Genomic DNA, 25,188 nt, shown 5'->3' on the forward strand with positions numbered 1-25,188 from the left:
GCAGCGCTCGAACGTTGCCTGACCGCAGTCTGCAAATGGATAAAATATCCAAGCTGAAAAATACTAAAATACCAAAAATAAGCGCGCTATAATTTGAAATTCAAAATTAAGCACTTTTCACAGTGAAACGAATTATTTTTTATGCAATCAACTGCACTTATGCCTGTAATTCTTTGCCTAATTAACAGTCGTACTTGATAATGCATAATAACATACAAGTATCTTATGCTTAGTCAGTGTCCAATAATACAAACATTTTATTCATTTATGCTTTTTGGTAAATGCTTTATCATCATGACAATTGTTAGTAAAACTTTTTAGTCTTTCAATTACTTCATACGTTGCAACTAGTATTATTAATTAACTGAAAAGACTGTCAAGTAAAGCAATTAAAGAAACACAACAAGTTTTTCAATCTCGATTTTATTTATAAAATAAAAAACACATCTCTGTTGATCAGAAAAATCCAACGAAATAATTAAACACGTATCAAAAATTATTTTGCTTGCATTACCATAAAAAATACATATAAAATTGATGAAATTTGAATGTTGACAAATTGTATAAATCTATTTATATATGTATATATAAAATATTTATATAATAGTGTTGCATTATATTGAAAACAACAAAATTCTTATGTTATTACGATAATAATGTTTTACAAAAGTATCTTTATCTGCTTTGCAAGCGGCTAATGGAGGGAGAGGGGTATAGTTTGCTATATAGAAATAGAGTTATAGATATATATATGTAGTATAGATAAAAATATATATTACAGCTCGGCCTATACGTGCAATTGCTACAATTTGGATTTCTATGACAATATATGTATATGTTTTTTTTTTCTATTTTTCTTTAAAAATGTTTTGTTTTTTTCGTATTATTTTGCTTAGAATTACACTTGGACTCCCTATGCTTATAATTAATTTAATGTTACGGTAATTTAATTGGTACATTTAATTAATTTATGCTTTGTTTTATTGTTTATTTATTTATTGGTTTATTGGTTGGCTGGCTGGCTGGCTGTTTGGCTAGCATTTATGACGGCATTATGACGTCTCTCCTCTCACTTGTTGCCCCCATTCCCAATCCCATTCCCGTTAGAAAGAATCCGCTGTCTCGTATTCGAATTCAATGCTGGATTGCACATCTCGGTTGTGAATTTGTTGAATGTGTTCTGGAATCTGTTGACGGTGCTATTAAAATGTCCTTTTTGTTTCTGCGTCGCATCGTCGTCTTTTTTCAATGCCCCATTCGCATGTCCATTCGCCATAACGGCCGATTTGTCCTGAAAAAGAAAAAAGAACATCAAATTAGCACAGATTTTCTTTATTCCGAAGTAATTAATCAATACCTAGATTTGGAGGAAAAACAGTTTTATTTAAATAATTGAACTTTGAATGCAGAATGAATTAAGAGGCCAAATCATGATTAAAATGACATTCCGTTTGAAAATCGAATCAGTTTTGACAAAGTTATCGCAGTTTGAAGTCGGTGAAGTCCTTGACCAAGCAACTTTACAAGTCAAAATTTTTGTCAGATTCAGCTTGATTTTTTACAGAAAAATGAAACGTCTCAAAATCAAGTTTAAAGTGATGTTTTATACTAATTAAGGTATAAGGAGTTGAATTAAAGTGAAAACTTGCGATTTAAAATTTTGAATTTTCAAAATATCAAAGGGGGGACCCTATGCTTAAAAATCAAAACCAAGATCTAGAGAGAAAAATATTTTTTTTTAAATAAATTAAAATTGAATGCAGAATGAATTTAGAGGCCGAATCATGATTAAAATGACATTCCGTTTGAAAATCGGATCAGTTTTGACAAAGTTATCGCAGTTTGAAGTCGGTGAAGTCCTTGACCAAGCAACTTTACAAGTCAAAATTTTTGTCTAATTTGACATGATTTTTTACAAAAAAATGAAACTTGTCAGAATCTAATTTAAAGTGTTGTTTTATACTAATTACGATATAAGGAGTTGATTAAAAGTGAAAACTTGCGATTTAAAATTTTGAATTTTCAAAATATCAAAGGGGGGACCCTATGCTTTGAAAACGAAACCAAGATCTAGAGGGAAAATAATTTTTTTTTTTAATAAATTTAGTTTGAATGCAGAATGAATTTAGAGGCTGAATCATGATTAAAATGACATTCCGTTTGAAAATCGGATCAGTTTTGATAAAGTTATGAAAGTTTGAAGTTGGTTCAACCCTTGACCTAGTAACTTTACAAGTCAAAATTTTTGTCAGATTTAGCTTGATTTTTTACAGAAAAATGAAACGTCTCAAATCAAGTTTAAAGTGTTGTTTTGTACTAATTACGGTATAAGGAGTTGAATAAAAGTGAAAACTTGCGATTTAAAATTTTGAATTTTCAAAATATCAAAGGGGGGACCCTTTGCTTAAAAATCAAAACCAAGATTTTGAGGGAAAAATATTTTTTTTTTTAGTTAAATTAAATTTGAATGCAGAATGAATTTCGAGGCCGAATCTTGATAAAAATGATATTTCGTTTGAAAATCGGTTCAGTATTTATAAAGTTATGACAGTGTGAAGTTGGTCAGCCTTTTGATCAATAATAATGATAATGATTATTTTATTTTCTATAATTTTTCTGATTTTTCTAAACTGTTTACATAATTTAAGTTTGTTTTTAAAATTCCTGCAAGAATATTCAAAGAATCAGCGTTGCCAGATGTGGCAAGTGGACTTACCTTGCCATCACGCCTCACATAGGCGCGTTTGTAGAAGTTGGAGAAGAGGAAGTAGAACATGACCGCATGGGCGCCAATGAAGTAGGCAAATCCAATTGGATAGTTGCAATCGTTCTTGAAGAACAGCTGGAACGAGTGCACCATAACGAGGACAAACTGTATCATCTGCATCACAGTCAAATATTTTTTCCACCAGAGATAGCGCTGAACTTTTGGTCCCATGGCAGCCAGCATATAATACGCATACATAAAGATATGCACAAAGGTGTTGAGGAAGCCAAAGAAGGTCGAGTGACCGCCAGGTGTGAATTTAACACCCCACCACACGGAGACGGGCATGATTCCGTGATGAATCACGTGCAACGTCGACACCTGATCGTACCGCTTGCGCATCACGAAGAAGAACGTGTCGAAGAACTCGGTGAACTTGGAGAAATAATACCACCAGCAGCCCCATGCAGTCTGTAAGTAAAATAGAATACAAAATTAAAAAAAAATTACATTTTTAGTGAGTTTGATTTTTATCAAATAACTAAGTTATTAAACAATAGTTAAATTTCAAATTTAAATTAATAAACCTCATTAAAAACCAAAATAGGAATATTATTTTATTAAAATCACTGAATATAAAATTAATGATTTAATAATTAATGATTAAAAATTAATTTGTTGGATAAAAAGGATTTTAGTAAAATAAATTATCACTTTTGGAAAAATACAGTCTGTGAATATAAAATTTAACATTTTATTTTACTTTGGCCCAAAAATAATTGTTATGTTAAAAATAATGTATATTTGTAATTTGATAAATTCAAGAATATTTCTTTATATTTTACTCAAATTTATATTTTTATCTATTTTCTGAAAAAAGTCAGAGAATATAGCAACTTCTAACATAAAAAAATATAAAATATAATTCTTCTTACTTGATATAAATAAGTAAGTTATTAAATAGTATTTACATTTCAAATTTAATTTAATAATCATATGTAAAATTAATATGAGTATTATTTATATTTTTGTGAATATTTAAATAATCAATTAATTTTATTTTGGGCCAAATTTAAGAACTAAACTTAATTTGTTTGATAGAAAAGATAATGATTTATGTTTAAATAAACTCAAGAATTTTTCTATATATTTTTATCTAGTTTTGGAAAAATTAAAAAAAAAAATAAATCCATGTCTACTTAGTTAAAAAATATCTTTTTCAACATATTACATAATTTTAATACTGTCCACTTAAAATAACTACAGGGTATTTGTAGTCACTTGGCGACAGAGAAACAGCTGCATTCTTTTCTCCAACATTATGATTCTTTCAGATATTTATAATTATATGCAAATTTCTGTCAATCTCGAAGATTTTTGCCACTTTCTATTGGGCATGTTGGCCAGTTGGGCTGACCAGGTTAAGAGTGTACTAAATGCCGCTTGGCGACACGTGAGGCCTTTTCAAATATGTCAATAGAACTCAGACCGGCCGGCAACGCTATTTGTCATCGATTGATTAGCATAAGAACCAGTTCCCGTTATAACCTTTATGTTTAAGCCAGCAAAAAAAATAATATAATACTAAATAAAAAACTGGTTGTCTTAATATATGCTTTATAAAATTGGCACACTGAACAAACACTAAGAATTTTACAGATTTATTCTGACTAAGAAATTGCTAAACACAAGAATACACTCAACTGTGTATGTGTGTGTGTATCTTATACACAACCTTCTTATATATATATATATTTTATTGTTTATATACTCACTCGTATCGCACGCGGCGAATAGGAATAATCAACGGGTTCACATCTCAAGTTATAGCCATTCAGCCATCCACCTATGCAAGACTATAAATATGAGAGTTTAGTTGTGAGAATTGTGAAGAGAATGTCTATAAAAAATGCTTACCTCGTAGAAGAGCCACATGCTAAATAAAACCTGCGCCGCATTATATACAATCAGCACTTTGCGCAGCTCAAAGGGTTTTCTGTTTTCCATGAGTTTGGGACCAAGAACCTAAGGGAAATGGAAAAAGCCAAGAAAGAAAGGAAAAATTAGAAAATTATTAGAGTTTATTCAATGCAGTACACTTCAAAAGAATTGAATACTTATAAATTTAAGTAATTGGTGATATCTATAATTGCGGCTATTCCATTTTAAATTGTAAAATATATTTGACAATAGGAATTAAAAATAAAAAAAATGATTAAGAAATAACTTGATATAAATGCACAGATATTTATATTTGGATTTATATTCTAATTCACTTCATTATTTAATTTATATTATTTCTTACTAAATTTAAAAAAAAAAATATATATATATATTCAATTGCTAAAGTTTTGAAGTAATTATACCATTTTTTATAACAAAATTTTTGAAGAATATAAAAAATATCTAGCTACTTATTAATTTCTGTATCATTATTAAGATCGAATTGTTTTTATTTGTGACTAAGGTTTCATGATAATTTCTAAAATAATTTCTATAGCAAATGTTTAAAATTAAAAAGAATAAAACACTTTTATTTTGCATTAAAAAAACCAATTAAATATTTATGTTAATCAATGTTCGCACTTTTTTTATATTTTTTTTTTTATCAGTTTTCTGATGTATTACAAAACATATTTAATAGCAAGAATATTGAATAAAACCCTTCAAAATGTATCCTTCTCTGTAATTATACCTCTATCCACATACTCATCTTTCAATTTATATATAAATTCACAATTTTTTTATTTTTTCCCAATCACTTTTATACTTCTTGACTTGGCTTAACTGTTAGTTCATCCCGTTAGCTGGCATTGTGTGCACTGCTTTTAATTGCTTTTGAGCATTGCATACATACATACTCGTACAATACATGATCAGCAGCGTGTTCAAACAAAGGTGCGATGCTGCAATTAACGAATCAATCGGATTGTTGATTTTGGGACAAGTTCGTTGCCTAAGTCTTTTGTATTTTGGCCGCTATGTGAAAGCCATTTAAATGTTTAAATTTTTTAAATGATTACATGCATATGTTTGTGTGTGTCGGCACATCGTATCTTAATACAAAAAATATAGCAACAACAAAAAAAGGCAAATAAATGTAAACCAATGCAAAGCTGAAACCTAAATAGAAATCGATTTTTTCAACTCATTTTGGGCATTTTTGCATATGTAATTTTGGCCCACTTGGGTCAAAGATTTCAACATATTCAACACGCTGGACCGTTGGCTATCTGGCTCATTGACTCGCTGACTCGTTGACTTGTTGGCCGACTGATTAAGTTTGATTGTCGAATGGCTCGAATGGCCCTGAACTTATTTTATTTTCATTGTTTTATTTTTTCTTTCTTTCTTTTTTTTTGTTTTTTTTTTGCAATGCAATAAAAAACGAAAAACTTGTTTTAAGCTGCCCTTAAGAGGCTGTAAAATGCATCCATGTAGCAAGTGGATGAGCATCAAATGGAAATATCTGGATTCTAGATTCTACAGTCTACAATCTACAGTCTACAGTTCTAGAAGCATCATCATTAAAGTGCTGCGTGTTCATTTGGGTTTTTTCCCCCTCAATCACAGACTGGACTGAATGGATAATTATAGCTTAACAGTAGCCTATTAAAGACATGCTCCCTCTGCTTAAATGTACATATATGTACACATATGTATTGGGTGATTTCCCTTCTCCACTTACCTTTACAAAATATGCATATGTCAAGCTGATTGCTATCGTTGGAAATGGTGAGTCCATTAGGGGATAGTCTCGGGTGCGCGGATCTGATTTGTTGTCCATAAGATCCCGCCAGCCATCGTAAAACTGTGAGAGGTATTCCTGCAACAACAAGAAAAGCCATAAAATTAATACCAAAACAAAAAAAAATATATGCAAATCTTAAGCAATAAGCCAACATATATGTAGGTTCAAATGTCAAATCAACATAAATGAACGTCAAAAATTGCAACACTCTCACGCCTCACAATCTATACTGAGAGATTTATTGTTGGAAAATAATTGCATTCAAATTAAAATAATTTGAACAAAGGTTGCAGTTACAAAACATAATTTTTAGCATATCTTACAGATTCTAGAAATATTGAGTTAATAAATATTTTCATATTAATAAAAATAAATTTATTGTAAATAATGCAAATAATAACCTGACACATAATTAACAAAATAAATTACAAATAGAAATGTCAACATATAATTATTTAATTAATATATAATTGGATACTAAATATTAGCGGATTATTTATGGTAAGTAATTTACAATATTATTACTATAAAAACTTGTTTTTATTTTAATCAATGTGATTAAGACTACATTTTAAAATAATTATCGTGAAACTAATAAAAATAAAATAAAAATGTAAGTATATAGATTTAATTAATAAATTGGCTAATAAATATAAACTGTATTACAACTAACAAAAAAAAAGTATTATTTACGACTAATGCTATAAAACCAGTTTTTTAGACTACATTTTATAATAAAGAAAAATACTGAGGTTAAACTCACAAAATCAACAAATATAAACTACAAGCCGAAAGGTCAAGTTTTAATTAATATTAAATTGCTTAATAAATTTTTTGTAAACACTTTAAAAGCTTATAAATAAACAAATAAATAAATTCTGATTACTATTGTTTTTGAACAGGTTTTTTTTTTTTTTATATATAAATCAAAGTGATTTAGAATCTAGTTTGATATATGATCATATATTTGATATATGATCAAATTTAAATAGTAAGTAAATATGTATATTATTATATTTTATTTTTATTATTTTTTACTATTTGAAATGGTATTTTTGTATGAGTACAAAAAGTAATTTAGTAATATATGCAAAATTTTAAAAAGTATAGAAATAAAAAAATGATTTTAATATAAAATTAAACTTGTTTTTTTAACAGTGTAGCAATTTGTGAAATCCATCAATTTAAGCCCAAAATCAAAAGGTTCGAAGGTGCATGAAAAAGGGGTGTTGACAAGCTTGTGGAGTTGGGGAGGCGGAATATAATTTATCTATTGTCTGCTTGGCCTTATATGTGATAATAATTACGAGTAAAGTTGGACCCACCTACCCAGTGATCTGAGGTTGCGGAGAATTTGTGCAACATGCCACAGCGAATAATGAAAACCGGCTACGAGATATATTATTTTATTTTTTTTATTTTTTTTTTTTGTATTTTATTTTTTTGGCGCGCTAACAACATTCTCAGTGAATTTCCGTATGCAGTTTTTGGGGGCAGTGGCCTCCATTGATTTTGAGCTATAGCATTAAATACGTTGCGATAATTTAAAAACAAAGGCGAAACAAGGAACAGGAAAAGAACTTTGACTTTGTGCTGTGGAATGCATTCTGTAAATTAGTTGAAATCCAAAAAATGTGTATTATTAAAAGAAAAATTAAAAATTAAACAAGTTATGCTAATGCTAATTATTGTTTAAACAATCAAGCGCCAATCTCTGTTATTATTATTCAGACAAATTCATTGCACATTGGATTGTGTTTTACCAATTGACGATTGTTAAGAAGTGGGAGAAGGTGTCTTAAAGTTAATTAGCTGTAAATTGCAGAGCACGCTGCTCGTGAATTTCCATTCCATAGTACCCAGAGGGGGGCCTGTATTACTACATTCTACACCCCAGTAATTGTAGGCGACCTGTTCCCGTCTTGTACTCGGACTTTTTCTCGGACTTTGCTTCGGATCTCGTCTCGGTCTATAATCAAACTCAATTTGCTTACTTAAAGTTGCCTCCACTTCAAATTAACCCTATCTCTTAATGTGCAACACGACTGCAAATATGCAATCATGAAATTGTAGTTAATGTGCAGGTACACATACATTTCGCACACACTGTTTACTCAATAATTAATTTAGACATTTTACAGCAAAACGTGATGCTTCTCTGGAATGGAATGCAAACTTATTTTGAGAGTAATCGGAAGAGAATTTCCTGAAGATTATTTAATTAAATACGATTAAGAAATTTAAAAGTATTTTGCAATTTTTTTTTTTTAATTTTGTGAGTCAACCTTTAATAATCTCACGCATTTTAGAGCCAGAAAGAAATTCAAATAAATACAATACTATTCCCAATATAATTCCAGTACTACATAATTAGAAAATAAAAATTTTTTAATTTCGTGCTTAATAATTTTGTATTAAATAATTTAAAAGTATTTTGCAATTTTTTTTTATATGGTGAGTCAACCTTGAATAATCTCCTGCACTTTAGCGCTAGAAAGAAATTCAAATAAATACAATACTATTCCCAATATAATTTCAGTAGTACATAGGTAATAAATAATAAAATAAATATTTACTTCGTTTTAATAATTTTGTATTAAATATTTTAAAAGTATTTTGCAATTTTTTTTTTTATGGTGAGTCAACCTTAATTAATCTCATGCACATTAGAGCTAGAAAGAAGTTCAAATAAATATAATACTATTCCCAATAAAATTCCAGTATAAAAAAAAAATTAAAAATTAAAAAAAAATAAAATCCATAAATAAAAAATTAAATTTTTTCTTTGTGCTTAATAATTTTGTATTAAATAAATTAAAAGTATTTCCATTTTTTTTTTGTATGGTGAGTCAACCTTGGATAATCTCATGCACTTTAGCGCTTGAAAGAAATTCAAATAAATACAATACTATTCCCAATATAATTCCAGTACTACATAAATAATAAAATAAATGTTTTCTTCGTTCCTAAGAATTTTCTATTAAATAATAGCAAGTCAAAAAAGCACACTTCAGACAATCTACCCTTTTTTTTTGATAAGACTATTATGTTAAGGCAAATTTCGTTAAAGTCTGAATTAAAGTTATTTTATCTTTGTTTAAACATGTCTTTTATAAATGTTAACAAAAATTTTATCAATTTAAACTTATTGGGTATTTACTTTTTTTTTATATAGATAGACGGACAGAAATTATTATTAAATTCAGTTTTGTGCCAATTCAATTCAAGCAATTTAAATTTACATATTTTTAATTGTGCATTTTTTTGAAGCAATCCTTACAATTTTGAATACCCACAAAAAATGTTACTTTGTAAAATTCAATCTCAATTTTATAATTATTAAATACAAAAAATGTTTCTTTGTAAAATTCAATCTCCATTTTATAATTATTAAATGTGTATTTTTACATTACAAATTTTAAAACTGTAATTAAGTATTTGTGCCCACTATTCATAGTCATTAAATATAATTAATAGGATAGCCCTCACCTATAAAATAGTAAGCTATAGAAAATAATTTGCAAGGGTATTTAAGAGTTCACAACTTGATATTTAAGTGTAATTTCTTTGCTTTCCATTTGCATTATTACATCATATTACGATGATAAAGAATTCGACCTTCTCTTAATCAAATATTTACATAAATTTTTGCATAATTTTCTGTTAACTTTAATGGTTAGCACTTTTCTTTATTTATAGAGTTTATTTAACATTTCGAAATGCGGTCAATTAATCCTGCACTTTTCGACACGTTCAGTTTTGTTGTCTCATTTAGGCCTTTTTTGGCCACCTGTTTGGGCCATTCATCTGCATGTCATGGCGCTGAGGTGGTCAGTCAGTCAGTCAGTCAGTCAGTCAGTCAGTCAATTAGTCAGTCAGTCTGTGTGTCTGTCTGGCAAAACAATGCTCATTTGTCGATTGAAGTTGAAGCGTTGAAAGCCAAGTCATGGCATTAACTTGGCTCATTAATGGCGGCACACACACATACAGTGTCTGCCATTAGGCAGTGCACGTTGCAGCCACGGTGGGCGTGGCCAGCGTGCCGAGAAGTAACTGTAATTGCCGCTTTGAAGAATCGCATCAAGTTATTTGCTTGGCATTTCTCATGATTTTTTTTTTTTTGATATTTTTTTTATTGTTATCTTTTGTGTGTGTGTGGCAAGACTTGCAGTTTTATCGTTTAGTTTTGCCCATATTACATGGCGCATATCACGCATACGCACTGTGCGCCCGCTCAAAATGATGACTGGCAAAAAAGCCAAAAAAAAAAAAAATACTATATGTACTTATGACGCAATAAGTTCAGTGAAGCGTGTGTTAAGACCTTATATCGAATTGTCATCATGAGTATGATTCATGACTCAAACAGAAGACACTCCGAATACTCAGAAGACTCAGAAGACACACAGTCTGTGTAGACGAAAGACTTTAACTGTAGATTTCAACGTTGATTGCATCTAATTACAAAATTCGAGAGAGCGAGATTTTCACTTTTTATGTGTGCGTGTTTAATTACAATTTTTTTACCAAAATTACGCCTAAAAATAATGGAGTAAAAAGTAAATTTGATAAAAGTGTTTCCGGTGCTTTTAGCTGGAATTTCCGCTGTAAATCTAATGCCAAAAAGAAAATGAAATTCTAGCAATATTAAAGTTATTATTAAATAGTTTATATGTTAACGTAATAATTATTGTGCAAGTCGCATTTGTTGTTCAATTATATCTTGTTTTTTAGTTATACAGGTCAGTTAAGGGGCTGCATTAATTTCCCATTCTTCAAATGATTTTAATTAAGGAAAATTACTAAAGATATCAACTTATATTAACTATATCAGCCATATCTGCGTTGATGTATCGTCATTAAACCAGTTTTTCACACATTAAACACATTACGGCTTAAATAATACACATTTTAACAGGTATTTAACTGGAGAATCAGAGTCAACTAAACCACAACTGCAATTAAACTTAATTGTTTGTGTTGTCCGGCTGACAGTCGGACAGTTTGTCTGTCAGTTTACACTATACACCTGTCTGTCAGTATTGTCAGCGCATTTCCGTGTAGTTCGATTATAGAATTGTTAACAGTTGGGCGTGTCTTGGACCCAAATATGTCAATTTGATTAACCAAAACAATTTACGCGGAAATCGACTTTCAACTTTTTGAAAACACCTTTACTTTAAATTCCTAATTGAATGTAATTTAATTGTTTATTTAATTTTAAATTGAAAAGTGAAAATAATATTGGTAAAATAATAAAATAAAAAGTATTTATTTTAGCAGTTTTGGAAAATAAGTACTATGTCGAAATTATTAATAACAGTTAATATAGTTGATAATTTACATTTAAACATAAATATTACTTTGCAATTTTGTTGTTTTAATTTAATTTACGTTATATATAGATATATAATACACATAATAATTATATACATTAAAAATTAATTTTTTTTTGAAAAACCAAAAAAAAATTTAATTTAATTGTTTAACTTAAGGCTAAGTTCATCTTAAACTTATTTTTTTAATTTTTGTATTGAACTCTTAATAATTTGTTAGTTAGCTATTTTTAATTTATATGCATTTTTATTAAAATAAATAATATTTATTTACAATATTTACTTGTACTGCTAAGATTTATTTGAATAAGTATAGCTTATTATTATTTGTTTTAAATTTATAAATTTTTTTCTTTTTAAAATAAATATTTATCTACAACTTCTTTTTTAAATTGTATATATTAAACTCTTAAGAGTTTTAAAATAAAATTAATATAATTTAGATCAATCAGTCAATCAGTCAATCATTCAATCATTCAGTTACAAATTGTGTTTATTTGTTGATATAAATCTTAATTTTTGTAATTTTATGTTGAACTTTTAATAATTTTCTCGATATATAAATATAATATAAATCAATCAGTTAATCAATCAATCGATCAATCGATCAATCATGCAATATCGTAAGCAAGCCGCCTAGTCAACCAAAATGTTTGTACAAATCTTTTTATCGTCATCACAAATCGTTTTTAATCCGCAAAACAAAAGACTTAAGACACAAACTTGACCTCCGTCTGCCCGTTTACAGGGTATACGCGCAGAGTATAGGGCGTGGGTTCATAACAGGAAATAACGCAAGTCATAAAATGCCGTTGAAAATGTTTTTGCATTTGTTGTGAGCACAACATCCGCATTAATTGATCGCACATGTTGCCACTTGTCGCAACAGTTTGACAGCCACTGTAAATGACACTAATGAGACAACTTTAAATGCTTTGCGCATTTGAATTTGAATTTTGCTATTTCACTTTTTTGCTTTGCAATAATTTGTTTTGTTTTGAACTGTTTCACTATTTCTCACAATTTTCTGTTCTTTCGCTGCGCAATTGATTTATATTTAATTTAGCAATAAATGCAATTGATTTCTGGGTGGGCAACAACTTTACACAAAAAACTAACAACAACCACAATAAAACTTGGCTATTTGTAAGCAAATCATGCAAATCGTATTATATTAAAATTTCATCCGATATTTGACGCGGTTTGTTGAACTTCTCTCAAATGTTAAGCAAAAAAACCAAAGAAAAAACTAAATAAAAATTTAAAAAAATTACAAAAGCTGGCAGAAAAACAATCAAATCCAAATATAACCGGTATTTATGACAAACGTCTAAGGCATAAACTTAATTATAGTTAATATATGTGTTAGTCTGCGGCCAAAAATGATGGCATGGAAATTTTAGCCAACTTCTCGCCAGGTTCTGACCAACACAAAAAGCTCACAAAGTGTAAATTAATTAAGTTGCTCTTAAGCTAAGCAAGACAGTTAAACTATCAAGTGTTTTGACAAAATCAAAACTGTACACAATTTCTCTAACAAAAAATATACATGTCTTTACTATGGATTTATTTTGAATTTTTTTTTTAATATTGTTTTTTTGGCTATGGTTCTAAGAACAAGTTGAAAATAGGGAAAAATATATATAAATATGTAAATATGAACCTTTAATTTCTATTGCAACACTTTATATTTTTTATGCATTTTTATTTTATAATTTATTTTGTTGTTTTTTTCTATGGTTCTTACAACAAGTTAAAAAAACAAATATTATTTTCATCGAATTTAACCATTTATAAAAATATATGTACACCTATGTAAATGTTTAATTTCTCGTGCACAAAATATATATTTTTATAAACATTTATGTTTTAACTGATTTAATTGTTCTTGTTTATAGTTCTTTAATATGGTTTTTTTAATTTTTATTTTAATATTTATTTTTTTGGCTATGGTTCTAAAAACAAGTTGAAAATAGGGAAAATATATATATAAATATGTAAATATGAACCTTTAATTTCTATTGAAAAACTATATATTTTTTCTACATTTTTTTTTTATAATTTATTTTATTGTTCTTGTCTATGGTTCTCACAAGTTAAAAAAAAAATGTTCAACGAATTAAACCATTTAAAAAATATATATACACATATGTAAATGTTAATGTTTAATTTCTCGTGCACAAAATATATATTTTTATGTACTTTTATTTTTTAACATATTTAATTGTTCTTGTTTATAGTTCTTAGAACGAATTAATAGAATAAATATAGTTTTCAACGAATTTAACTAATTTAAAATAAATTGGTATTTTCTCAAAACACTTGCTAGATTAACTGTATATACATTAATATTAACAAATATGTATTTTCTAGTATATATATTTATTTGTTTGCCAATTTGATTTTTTGTCTTGTCATGCTGACGCTTTTGGTTTGATTGTCAGAATTTTCGCCAATTGCCGCGTTGGTCAAATTTTTGGTTTTTTGGTGGACTTTGAACAGCGTCAAATCTGCCAGTTAAAAATGTTATTCTTTTTTTTTTTTGGGTTACATAAGAGAGAGAGAGAGGGAGAGCGGGAGTGAGGAAGGGAGAGGGGTGCTGTTTGCGTAAGCGTCGCGACGACGGCAGCATCTCTTGTCTCTTGTCTTGACCCTTTTTTATGTTTTCTTTCATTTTTTGGCTTTCTTTGGTTCACACGCGCAGCCAAATGCTTTCCCAAAAAAAAAAAGCAAAAAAAAAAGTACACTGACCACAAAAATGCTTCCGTCAGCAGCAGCAGCAAAAGCGGCAAGTGTAAAAAGGTATTTGTAATTGTTATTGTTGTTGTTGTGATTTTTTTATGTGTGTTACTATTGTTGTTGTTGTTGTTGCTGCTGTTGCGCGTTACATTTTAACGCTTCATTATGCGCCATAAGCGCAAGAGACGCAACTGAAAAATGTACCATGTCAATTATTGAGACTGATGCGACTCCCCCCCAATCCCCTTTTTTACACACCCCCCTTTAATCTACCCATTACTGTCAAAATCATGACTAACTCAGCCATACAATGCCTGTTTTGTATTAACGCCCAAAAAAAAAAGAAAGAAAAAAAACAAAAATATAAAAATAAACGCCTTGACTTCAGCTAATTGTTGCGCTAAACGACCTGGCTAAATGCGGACACATCTTTAGGCCTTAATCATTCCCTATAAACAACTAAACAAAGTGAAAAAAAAACCCAACAACTTTTTCATTGTCAATTTGCTGAAATTGAAAAGTTTCCACACACACACACGAGAATTCAAGGTGATTTTCCCTTCGGAGAGAAAAGTGCAATTATTATTATATATCAATTGAGTTTTGTGGGGAATTCCCCCCAATATAATACTTATTATAATACGAGTAAGATGTCATTTAATTCAAGAGGCTATCAAGAGGATTACGTGTCAGATATATGAGATATTCAGACTCAAGCGGAAAGTAACAGACATTCCTATTACATTTTGAATAATCTTTAAAGCGAATAATTCAGAAAATACATATAAAATATCAATAAATTCAACAAGTGCTTAAGTGTCATACTTATAGGGTTACTATAAACTTAAGAGGGCAGTAACAGATATTTTTTCTAAACTTAAAATTCTGAAATATTAATAGAATCAAGAAGGGATTAAATGGCATATTTATAAGGTCAATAAACACAAGAGGGAGGTCTTAGAAATTGATTCTACAATTTAAATAGTCTTAAAATATCAATATTTATTTGAAATATTAAGAGTAATTTCAGAAGTATTTACAAAATTAAGGAGGGAATTAAACTGCATATTTATAATTAATCTTTAAACTCAAGCGGGGAGTCACAGAAAATTTTCTACAATTTAAATAAGCCTAAAAGTTTGTAAACAACAATATTTTTTAAAAATCAATAGACTTCAGAGAGAAATGTCAGGAATACAGAATATGTCATTTATCTAAGATATCTTAAGTCACAAAGGAAGCAAGTAAAATTATTAGCTGTTCGCTTAAAATAATTTAAAAATAACACTAAGAAATTCCAGATAGAATTTGGAAGAAAACTTGTGATATAAGTTATTTAAAGACTCATTTTAATAACCAATTTATATAATTTTAAAAGCAAAGTAATTGAAATACAATAAAATATCTACAGACTCTAGACTCTGGAGTCCAAAAAGCATTTTGAGAAAATTATTAATAATCTACAGAGGTGATTGAAATTACGAGAAATATGTATTATATGACATCAAATTGTTGCGCTTATACAATACAAAATTTAAATGAATTTAGCTTTTAATGGAAAGAAAATAAATATAAAATTTAAGCGCTGATTGGTCAGTTAATGTTTAAAATTAAGTAAAATATTGAAGTTTAATTTTGAAAAATTGAGCTAGGCCATAAAAAGAAATACAGTGGCTCACAGCTTATTTGACCCAACAAATTAAGAGAGATTTAAATTACTAGTAATCAGAAACATTTCTATTAAATTTTAATAGACTCTAGAGGAAAGTTCATAAAATTACTAATCATATATAATTAATGCCTTGAGTGTTGCAATAGAAATACCTGAAAATTTATAGTTAAGGTCAACAAGGTCACCTTGGTCAATGCCAAGACTTTTGGCTTGCCAATCAAAATTCAACTGCATTTTAAATTTAATGCAGTATAAATTATTTTCTGAATTGTTAAGACAAAAAGCTGACAAAATGAGTTTGATTGTCTTAACAATGTTGTTTAAAAGTTGCTTAACTTTGAAGACAAAAAATTGGGATAAATCGAGTAATCATGTTAAAAAGCTGCATATATTTAACAACAAATACAATTAAATTGTTAATAAAACGCCAAATGAAACAATGGCTGAATACAAAATAAAATACAAATAATAATATTATTATTATTATTATATTTTTATTATTGTTAACACTTTACAACAGCTTGGCAATTAATTAAATCAAGACAAAAACTGAACAGACTTCAATATTAAGACAAACAAAACAGCAACAAACAATACAAGTTTCAAATGCAAAACTGGGAAGACAACAACAACAATAACAATAACAACAACAGCATCAGCTGAGAAATACAAGATGATAAAAAGGTGTTGATCCAGCGATGAGAAGATGAGGCAACAAAAAACTTGGACAGTCCAAATTGTTGTAGTATGCACATAAAGCTAACACACACTCACACACACACACACAGCACAGAGACACATATATTTCTCTTTACAAGGCCAACCAGGCCAAGTCTGTTGGCCTGGCTTATATCTCTCTTCTTTTTTTTGCCAACTTCAACTCTTACTCCATGTCCAACATCGACTTAAAATCTGAATAAAATTACGTTATTGCGTCGGGAATGGTATGAAATAATTTTGGGATGCTGTCAACGGGTTAATTTTGTATTTGATTTATTTTAATTGAGCTGGGCGGCAAAGTCTTTTTTATATAAGAGCACAGAGAACTGTCATCATCTCAGCAATTTCATGCAATTTGTTAAGCCATCAAAAAATCATAATAATAATACTTTTTAAATGCGTTTAATTGCTGCAGCTCAACACTTTTACTTTCCTGACCACCCAAAAAGCATTAAAAGAAAAAAAATTTATAAAAGGGCAACACCGGAAACTTGTATAAACTAAAAGCGATTCAAATCAACATTTTGGAAAATATATAAAAATAAATCTCTTGTTGCAGTTGGTCAACTTTTAATTTTTGTTATATATATTTTGCAATAAATACTAATTAAATAAATGCAATCAATTAAAACTGAAAGCAATTGCTAAAAAGAAGTTCAAAAAATGCTAGAAAAATTAATAAAAATAATTAAGTTCAAAGTTTTGTTGTTGTCGTTATTTAAGCAAAAAATAAAATAAAACAAAAATAATTCCAAAAAGTGCTAGAAAAATTGATAAAAATAATAAAGCTCAAAATTTTGTTGTTGTGGTTATTTAAGCGAAAAATACAAATAAAATTAATTGAAACTCTAAGAGTTTGATAAATAAAACTCCAAGAATTTCAAGAAAAATAAAACAAAATTAATTAAATTTAATAAAGTTTACACTGTACTAGATATTTAAATGTTGTGGTTATTAAAAAAAATACAATTAAATAATTTAAGTAAGATAAATCAAAAAGTTATTGAAAATTAAAGTTAAAAGAAAATTTACAAAAAGCTAAAAATTACAGCGCTTAAAAATAGAAAAGACAAAATAAACAATATTAAAAGGTCTGCACAACATTAAATTTAATTAATTTAAGCAATTAATAAGTAAAATTTCAAAAAAAAAATAAAATATATACATATTATAATAAATGAAATTACCATTTTTTTTGCTGTTGCTGTGGTAAATAACCACAAAAAAGCAAGCAAAACTGACAAATTCATGAAAATAAAGCAAATGTTCAAAAAACTGCTGCGCTTTGAATAGACGAGGGTAAAAAGACGGCGAAAAAAAGCAAATGAAAAAGAAAAGACAAGAAAACGAAAATGAATTGTGGAACCTGCACAACATTAAAATCAATTTATAGGTCAAGTTGAGCGCAGTTGTGTGTGTGTGTGTGTGTGTGTGTTTGTATTGTGTGTGTGTGTGTGTGTGTGTGTGTGTGCAACTCGCTTTTGAAGTCCAAATAAATTCAGGTTCAGCTTGAGACTCGAGACTTTTACTCGATCAGCAGCGGCATCTCAGTCTAATAAGCGGAATTATGCAATAAGCGAGTAAACCAATACACACACACACACACACACACAGTCTCTCACATAGCTTTAAGCAAATGCAATTAGCTGCCCATTAATTTGAGCCACGATTTGTGTAATAAAATAAAAGAGAAAAAAATTAAAAGCATTAATCAGAAATGAGCAACATATATTTTTGTTTTCCTTTGTTTTTGTTTTTTGCTTATGCTGCAGCTTGCCACTTGTTGCAGTTGCAGTTGTATTGTGGGTCAAGTTGAAAATGCAACACGAGCTGCACAACATTCACATTCACATTCGCTTGCACATTAATTGCAGTCAATACAAAAACGCGCGCGTATAAAACCGCGCCGAAGACGCCTGCCTGCCAGCCTGGCGCGATTTCGTAATCGCGCGAACTATAAAAAACCGCTTTGCTGCACTTGCTGCAACAAATGCACCCAAAAAAAATAAAATAAAATAAAATAAATAAATAAAATAAAAAACATAAGCGCGAAGTGTATATATCACTTTTATACATACAGTTAGTTCAGTAATTGTTTTGACAAAATCAAAAAATAAACATGTTTTACTTAACAAAAAAATAAAACACTTTTTTTTGTATTTTATGTTATTATTTTTTTCGTACAATACAAGGTAAACTTTTAAATTAATAAACTTTTAGTCTTACATTTAAAATTTTTTAAAATTTGTGCAGTTTATAAACTTCAAATTTTATATGCAAACTTTTTATATAATTTGTGTAAATTTAAAATCTTATTCTCTAATTTTATAGGTATTTTAATGTTCATAATTTCTACTTTAAATTTATGTAATTTATTCTAATTGTTTATTTAAATTTGAGTTGGTTAAGTTTGTTGTACAGCTTTTAACTTTACAAAAAATGTAGTTCTAAATTTTAAATTGCTTACATGTATTTTTTTTCAAGTGCTCTTTTTGTATTTTAAATTTATAAATTATTTAAATTTTGAGTTGATTTATTACAAATACAAATATGTGCTATTATTTTTTCTTGTCAAACAAATTATTTGACTAAGTGTATATACATATATCTTGTTTTTTCTGCACACTAAAGAAGACTTTAAGAGCGAGTGCGCCCGCGCGACTTTTGGAGCAACAACAACAAATCGCGTTAATTTGGCAATCAAGTGACTGAACGGACTTAACCGTCGCAGAGTTGGCCTAAAATGCCAAGTAATTGGTGCAAGACCCCCCTCCTAAGCATATGTTGTTATTGTTGTTATTATTGTTGCTTTTGCATTCGCTTGATTTTGGACTGTGCCGCTCACTGTGCCACCCCGCGTTTTTGGCGCGTTTCAAGTTGCAAGTTGCAAGTTGGAAATTGCACAAATGCTTACTGTATTTAACAGCTGCGTTAACAAGTTCCCACTCCTGTTTAAGCCCATCAATTCAGCTGACATTTTATTGGCGAATTTACATATTTTATATTTATTTTTATTTATTTATTTTTTTGTATATGCAAATATCTTGTCAAGCAACAAACACATTATTCTCACTTATTTTCTGAACATTCAAATTGTGTTCTGACATTAACAACACAATTTTTTATAATATTTTTTTTCTTAAGTCTTCTTTTCTGCTTAACTGAATATTTAAAATGCCGATTCATTGCACTCGCAATGCACACACAATTATTTATTTATTTATAGAATTGCAACACGTTTAGAAAAGGTACGATGACTTTTAAATTTTATTCAATTCAATGTTTGTTACAAGTCCAAAGGGTTGTCAATTAAGAGGCACTGTTGTTAGGCTAAATACATAGAGTATTACGTCTTAATGCAAATATGTTTACATTCCATTTTTTTTTTATCAAGTTGCATTCCTCACAAATTGCTTTTCAATCGCTTTAAATGTCAACTCGATTATAAATTTACGTTTAATTTAGTATTGTGTATTTACCAAAAAAAAAAAAAAAAAATATAAAGTAAAACCTGATTTTGAATAATACAAGTTAAGGATTAAAATTCTTTTGTATTTCCCTTAATTTTAAACAGCTAAAAAAATGTAAAACTCTATATAGACGCAAACGATAAATACCCTAATCTTAAATGGGCAATAATTGAATTATCAACCTGGAACTCACATGAATGATAAGACGATAAGAAGCCGATGTCAACGTCATAGTGCACACGATTTTTTCCCTCTTTTTTTTTATTTGGAGAAAAAACAAAAACTAAAAGTTATCAGTTTTTTTTTTTTTTTAGCACTTGAGCGCGATTTACTCAGCGTTATATGTGTGTGTGTGTGTGTACACTGTACAGCAACACGAAAAAAAAGAGTTAACTGTTTGGACACACACTCGGTAAACTTGTTGTGTGTGTGTGTGTGCGTGTGTGTAGAAAAATAGGCTGATGAAGGCACGCACAAATTCAATGTCAGACAATAAATAAACCTTTGGCCAAATAGCACTATTAGTATTAGTATTATTATTATGATGATGATTATTATTTTGCAACATGCTGCGAATGCAGCGAAATTTGTTGCATTGCAATATCGCGCATACGTCGCGTTGTACTAACAGGGCGCACACAACGCCATCGAGTCACATGCGACAACTCCAGCAACAACAACAACAGCTGCTTATCGCACTCTCTCAACAGCTGAGCGCTGTCAACATTAGCAGCGACTGCGACGCTGACGCTGACGCAGACGTCGCTGCCAACGATTCCTCTCTCTCTCTCGCTCTCTCTCTTTGGGACGCTTACAGCAATTGCAAGCAAATCGTTTGATTAAAATCCATTTTTATTATCATTACTCACACTTTGAGGCAACTGGCCTAGTAAAATTATTTATCTATTTATTTATTTATCTATCTATATATATTTTTACCCTTACACACATTTTTATTTTACTATTTATTTACTATATGTACTCATTTAATTAAATAAATAAAATTATTTAAAAGAGTCGACAGCATAAAGTTATTTAGACTTTAAAATCAAATTTAAAAAAAAATTGTAAACAACATTTACAAGTGAATTATTAAATTAGAAAATTATTAAACACAACTTTACATTTTTATTTATTTATTTATTTGCTTCAGTATCTATTTATGTCATATATTCATTAAAATATAAAATAAACTAAAATCAGTTGACAGCCAGCAATTAAGTGCAATAGAATAAAAAATGAGATTATAAGTTTATAAAGTTTATTTATATAAAAATTAAATTTTCTTTTCTATTCAGAACAAAAATTATTTTAAAATGCAAAATTACAAATTTTAAAACCATTTAATAAAGCTGTTCAATACGGTTTAAATACCTAAAAATATATATAATATATTAATACATAAAATATATTTTTTTATTTATTTAAAGTTATCTTACATTTTTTAATACGAAGCACTATTATTTTCAAAATGATTTATTACTTAATTTATTTAATGTCGCCCAAAATTGAACAGAAAGTATATATTTTAAAAGTGTAAGGAAATAAGTTTAAAAGTGTTACAGTTATATTAAATTTTTAACAGTTTACAATTTATAAAGATGCAAAAAATTTAACTTAATTCAGGAATAATAATTGTTAAAAAAATGCAGCTTATTTATATACATATTTATTTAACATTGACTAAAATAAATTGTCTGAATTAAACTATTTAAAACTTCAAACAAAATGTAAAAATAAAACTATTAAATTAATAATAATCCTATGTTAAAAACAATGTTCAGAGTATAAATTATAAATGAAAAATATTAAGTATTGGCCTAGTCAACAATTGTTAAATTTAAGCAATAATTTGTTTCCAGGATAGGTAAAAATAACCACAGAAATTATGTCAACAATTTATTGGTCAACAGTTGCAATTTTCTGTGTGTGTTTTCAGTGTCAAAAATGCAATGCAAAATTACAAGAAATATAACAAATAGAGTTGTACAAATAATTGTGAAATAAAAAATACCAGAGAGTGAAATAATAAAGATAAAGCCAAGGATTTAAGCACACAGTTTCTTTTTTTTTTATTTTATTTTTTATTTTTGAGTACAAAATGTTGCAATGGGCGCTTGGCTAGTGGCTCATTAGCCACAGCTTGAAGCTTCAAGCCACGATTGGTTAACCAAAAAAAAAAAGGCACAGTTTTTTGGTGTCTTTCTTTTATTTTCATTTTTTTGTTGCTGTTGTTGTTGTCGCATTTGCAGCTTCAGCTGCTGAATGAATATAAAAATCATGGGATTTCTACACAAGCCCAATGATGAGTAAAAAAATAATGTGTATAAAAAATGGAAGAAAAGACAAGGCGAATAATAAGCAAGGCATTCACTTGTTGTTGTTGTTGTTGCAATCGGATGCGATTGTTGGCCCTGAAGTCAGATCCATTTCACTTGCCAATCTCGATCCAATCACCTGCAAAATGCTCGTAATAAAAAAAAAAAAAAAAAACAACAAAAATGCCATATGAAGCAACTTATCCAGTTATTCAGTTATCCAGTTAAGATTCAAGGTCAGCAGCAGCTCCATTGCATTTCCGTATGAAAGGTTGCCAAGCCAGACTTAACCCCTCCCCTTTACCATCTCCCTCCCCCTTACTGACCACCGTTTGGGCCTTTTAGACAACCTCGGCAACCTCGGCCTTCGCTTTTGACCAAAACAGACGAGACGCAAACGATGGAAAACAAATAAATTGCAGCGTTTGCAGCTTGGTCATAATATATAATATATATATTTATATATATATATACAAATGTGTGTGTGTGTTGAATGGCTTTAGCAAAACAGAACCCAATAAAGATGTCTTTAGAACAAATAACACAAAAAAATATCACAAGTACAATTTAAAATCGCATAGAAAAACACAAATTAAATTTAAAAAAAAAAATAAAATATTTAAAAAATTTTAAAAATTAAAAAAAAAGTATCACAATTTTATGTAAATCAAAACCGCTTAGATATAAAATTTAAGTTATTAAAAAAAAATCGCTTAGAAAAATCAAAAATTAAAAAAAAATCTTCAAACATTTTAATATTTAAAAAAAAAATATCACAAGTACTATGATAGAAAATTTAATTTATTCAAACAAATTTATATTTTAAATTAAAAAATCACAAGCACAATTCAAAGTCGCATAGAAAGCTAAACAATTTAATTTAATAAACAAAACATAAATAAGGTTAATTAAAAGTGACAAATTAAAAGCGTTTAAAATAATTTTTCTTACATTTTAACTTGATTAACAAGTCATAGACAAGTATAATAAAATTAGAAATAATATAAGAAATAAATTAAAATCATTTTAAGACAATTATATATTTTGTGCAATAGAAATTTAAAAAATATATAGAAAAATATCAAATATAATACAAAGCTAAATAAATAAAGTTAAAATATAAAAAGAAAAAAAAAGAAAAAAAGTAAAGAAAATCACAAGTATAATCATCAAAATCGCCCACAAAGCTAAAAAATTTAATTTCAATAAAAACAAAAGAAAGAAAAAAATAGAGTAAAGAAAAGAGAAGAAGAAAGCTTGGAAAGTTCTGTGCGCTGCAAATTGTGCAGAAAAGACATTGAAAACTTTTGAAAATTTGTACTTGATAAATATGAACTGTTATTTTGTGGTTGTTGCTTCTTTTTCTTTGCATTTCTGCAGAAAAAGAAGCATTTGAAGATACACAACAAGAGGGAGGAAAAGCAAAGTCAAGAACTTGACACTGAGCAAAAACACGAATTAAAACGTAAACAAAATGCAGACGAAAGGTTTTTCACAACAACTAAACGTTAATTTAAAACAATTAATGACTACAAGAATTTCACAATAAAATAAATGACATGAAAATAAAACAATTTGAAGAAAAAAATAATAGAAATAAAAGTAATAAACCAAAAAAAAATCCAAAAGACTTTAAATAATATTTTTGAATGTATAAAATAAATCAAATATAATTATAAAAGCTAACATTTATTAAGTGGTGTTTTCGGATTTAGATTTAGATTTTTCGGATTAGAATTTTAGTTAGCCTATTTAATTAAAACACTTACCATTTTTGAAGTTTAATTAACTCCTTTCGTTTGTAGTTGAATTCAGTTTTTCCAGATTTTTCAGTGATCAGTAACAATTTGCACTTAAACACTTTGTTTGATTTTTTGTTTATTTACACTATTATTATCCTGCTGCTTGCATTGGACTTTAATACTTGTAATTGTTGCTCGAATAGTTATAAAATTATTTGTTTTTTAATTAGTTGCACACTCACAATATATTTAAATATATATCATTTGAATTTATATATATATATATTTGTTAACTAAATCACAGTCACAACTTTAGATTTCAGCTTCAGCTTCCGCTGCTGGCCAACTTGACTGACCAACTGACCAATTCTGTTAACTGTTTCGCCTGATTTGCTGATGGCCCGTCTCAAGTATAACGCTATCTCCCTCTCTCTCTCTCTCTCTCAGTTTAAATCTCGCTATCTGATTTTTCGACTCGACTGATCGTACGTTTTACCATTCAAATCAAAAACACTGAAATAAGTTTGATTTCACGCTGTCGCTTTACTTTTATACGAAGCACACGACGACGATGCGGCAGCGACGTCGCGACGTCAACGTCAACGTCAGCGCAGACGTATTTTTTTGGTGAGCGCAGCGAAGCTTTCGATAAATTCTGAGCGCAGCTTTAACACATGTATGTGAGCAAGCCAACACATACTCGCACATACAGCTTGCCAGCTGTCAGCGTTAA

At 28.6% G+C, this 25,188-nt stretch overlaps 1 protein-coding gene across 2 annotated transcripts; it reads right to left on the reverse strand.

Annotated features, from left to right (window-relative positions):
* Window positions 1-407: 407 nt before the first annotated feature.
* Window positions 408-24,960, reverse strand: LOC117790584 (elongation of very long chain fatty acids protein AAEL008004). Of its 2 annotated transcripts, none has more exons than XM_034630066.1 (6): window positions 20,589-21,001; window positions 6,396-6,533; window positions 4,625-4,732; window positions 4,483-4,563; window positions 2,717-3,178; window positions 408-1,291 (listed from the first exon to the last, which is right to left on the reverse strand). In XM_034630066.1, exons 1-6 carry the CDS (start codon window positions 20,625-20,627, stop codon window positions 1,070-1,072), a joined length of 1,050 nt encoding a protein of 349 aa, XP_034485957.1. In that variant the 5' UTR covers window positions 20,628-21,001; the 3' UTR covers window positions 408-1,069. The 2 variants fall into 2 exon arrangements, with proteins under 2 accessions (XP_034485957.1, XP_034485958.1); XM_034630067.1 differs by lacking the exon at window positions 20,589-21,001 and adding an exon at window positions 24,483-24,960 and having other exon boundaries at window positions 850-1,291.
* Between the last annotated feature and the right edge of the window lie 228 nt (window positions 24,961-25,188).

The sequence above is a fragment of the Drosophila innubila genome, assembly GCF_004354385.1.
Source record: "Drosophila innubila isolate TH190305 chromosome 3R unlocalized genomic scaffold, UK_Dinn_1.0 2_E_3R, whole genome shotgun sequence".
Classification (NCBI taxonomy): Eukaryota; Metazoa; Arthropoda; class Insecta; order Diptera; family Drosophilidae; genus Drosophila; species Drosophila innubila.